Source organism: Limulus polyphemus, unplaced genomic scaffold (assembly GCF_000517525.1).
Source record: "Limulus polyphemus unplaced genomic scaffold, Limulus_polyphemus-2.1.2 Scaffold11427, whole genome shotgun sequence".
NCBI classification, from domain to species: domain Eukaryota; kingdom Metazoa; phylum Arthropoda; class Merostomata; order Xiphosura; family Limulidae; genus Limulus; species Limulus polyphemus.
The window spans coordinates 12,927-15,260 of NW_013677037.1; the positions used below are offsets into that span (position 1 = coordinate 12,927).

Here is a 2,334-nt window from a genome sequence, read left to right on the forward strand (position 1 = left end):
AGTGGTACTAACTATAAGTGCGTAGTGGTACTAACTAAAAGTGTGTAGTGGTACTAACTATAAATTGAATATTCAGAAGTTTCATTACTAAGATTCAAAGGCCTTCTCATTTTTTATCATTAATCATAGCCATCAATGTTTGTAAAGATTAATAGCTTTTGACATTTCATAATATGAAACAATACTTAAAATTAAACAGTTTCAGATTATCTTCCATTTGTAATGAAATGTAAGATTTTGTCCAATTAGCTATTTTGGTGAAGAAATAAATTACATATTTAGTAGAATAAGAAGTAATGTTATATTTTCTAGGAATTTTGATAAAACTCATCTTGGGCAGATAATGGCTGTCTTTCCCCTTGCATATGTTCTGCAGCAGGAGAAAGGTCTGCATACATTCACATCTAAGTCATCATCATCTGGTTATCATCTCACTATAGCACCAAATTTTGACTACAGTTTTGAGAACCTGCAAATAATAGGTAAGTTATTTGTAAAATATTCTTTCAGTAAGTTATTTGTACTAGAAATGTGTAAAAAATGACAATATTTAATTTTTTAGTTTTTGTCATGCAATATTGTAAAGGAAAACTCTTTTAAGTGAGAAGTTTGACATTGGAGAATTGTCTGACTTGTGTAGTTAACATGTTTTTAGAAGAAGAGTTGGTGTCTATAAATGATAACCTTAAGAAGTATATTAAATTAAACAAAATAACTACAAAAATGTGGTTAAGAAAGTAATGAGAGTAAATGTCATGTGATTTTCACTTTCCAGTCATATGTAGATTCTGAAACTTTATAGAAGTAGCTATTCTATCACTTACTTTTCTTGAATTTGGTCTCAGAAAAATCATCGAACATTGTGAAAAATTCAACAAATCAACAACAGAAAAATCCAAAATTTATGAATCCCAGCTGCTTATTAGAAAGAAAAAACATTTTCCACAAGAATCTGCTGGAATTTGTAATCAAGCATCATGAGGTATGTTGTATTAGTGATTAGGTATCGTGAGGTATGTTGTATTAGTGATTAGTTATCATGAGGTATGTTGTATTAGTGATTAGTTATCATGAGGTGTGTTGTATTAGTGATTAGTTATCATGAGGTGTGTTGTATTAGTGATTAGACATCATGAGGTATGTTGTATTAGTGATTAGGCATCATGAGGTATGTTGTATTAGTGATTAGTTATCATGAGGTATGTTGTATTAGTGATTAGGTATAATAAGGTGTGTTGTATTAGTGATTAGGTATCGTGAGGTGTGTTGTATTAATGATTAGTTATCATGAGGTATGTTGTATTAGTGATTAGGTATCGTGAGGTATGTTGTATTAGTGATTAGTTATCATGAGGTATGTTGTATTAGTGATTAGGTATAATAAGGTGTGTTGTATTAGTGATTAGGTATCATGAGGTGTGTTGTATTAGTGATTAGGTATCGTGAGGTGTGTTGCATTAGTGAATTAGGTATCGTGAGGTGTGTTGCATTAGTGATTAGGTATCGTGAGGTGTGTTGCATTAGTGATTAGGTATCATGAGGTGTGTTGTATTAGTGATTAGGTATCGTGAGGTGTGTTGTATTAGTGATTAGGCATCATGAGGTGTGTTGTATTAGTGATTAGGCATCATGAGGTGTGTTGTATTAGTGATTAGGCATCATGAGGTATGTTGTATTAGTGATTAGGCATCATGAGGTATGTTGTATTAGTGATTAGGCTTCATGAGGTATGTTGTATTAGTGATTAGGCTTCATGAGGTATGTTGTATTAGTGATTAGGTATCGTGAGGTGTGTTGTATTAGTGATTAGGTATCGTGAGGTGTGTTGTATTAGTGATTAGGTATCGTGAGGTGTGTTGTATCAGTGATTAGGTATCGTGAGGTATGTTGTATTAGTGATTAGGTATCGTGAGGTGTGTTGTATCAGTGATTAGGTATCGTGAGGTGTGTTGTATTAATGATTAGGTATCGTGAGGTATGTTGTATTAGTGATTAGGTATCGTGAGGTGTATTGTATTAGTGATTAGGTATCGTGAGGTGTATTGTATTAGTGATTAGGTATCGTGAGGTGTGTTGTATTAGTGATTAGGTATCATGAGGTGTGTTGTATTGGTGATGCAGAATCATGAGGTATGTTGTATTGGTGATGCAGAATCATGAGGTATGTTGTATTGGTGATGCAGAATCATGAGGTATGTTGTATTGGTGATACAGCATCATGAGGTATGTTGTATTGGTGATACAGCATCATGAGGTATGTTGTATTGGTGATACAGCATCATGAGGTATGTTGTATTGGTGATACAGCATCATGAGGTATGTTGTATTGGTGAT

The 2,334-nt window shown here is 33.0% G+C and overlaps 1 protein-coding gene across 1 annotated transcript in view; it reads left to right on the plus strand.

The window, feature by feature from the left end:
- The window catches only part of LOC106476745, a 13,789-nt gene extending 12,786 nt beyond the window's left edge, over positions 1–1,003 (plus strand). Inside the window, exons 5-6 of the mRNA XM_013937376.2 lie at positions 313–482; positions 846–1,003. Of these exons, the coding sequence (XP_013792830.2) occupies positions 313–482; positions 846–1,003 (328 nt within the window). The remainder of the gene's footprint in view (positions 1–312; positions 483–845) is intronic.
- The last annotated feature ends 1,331 nt before the right edge of the window (positions 1,004–2,334 follow it).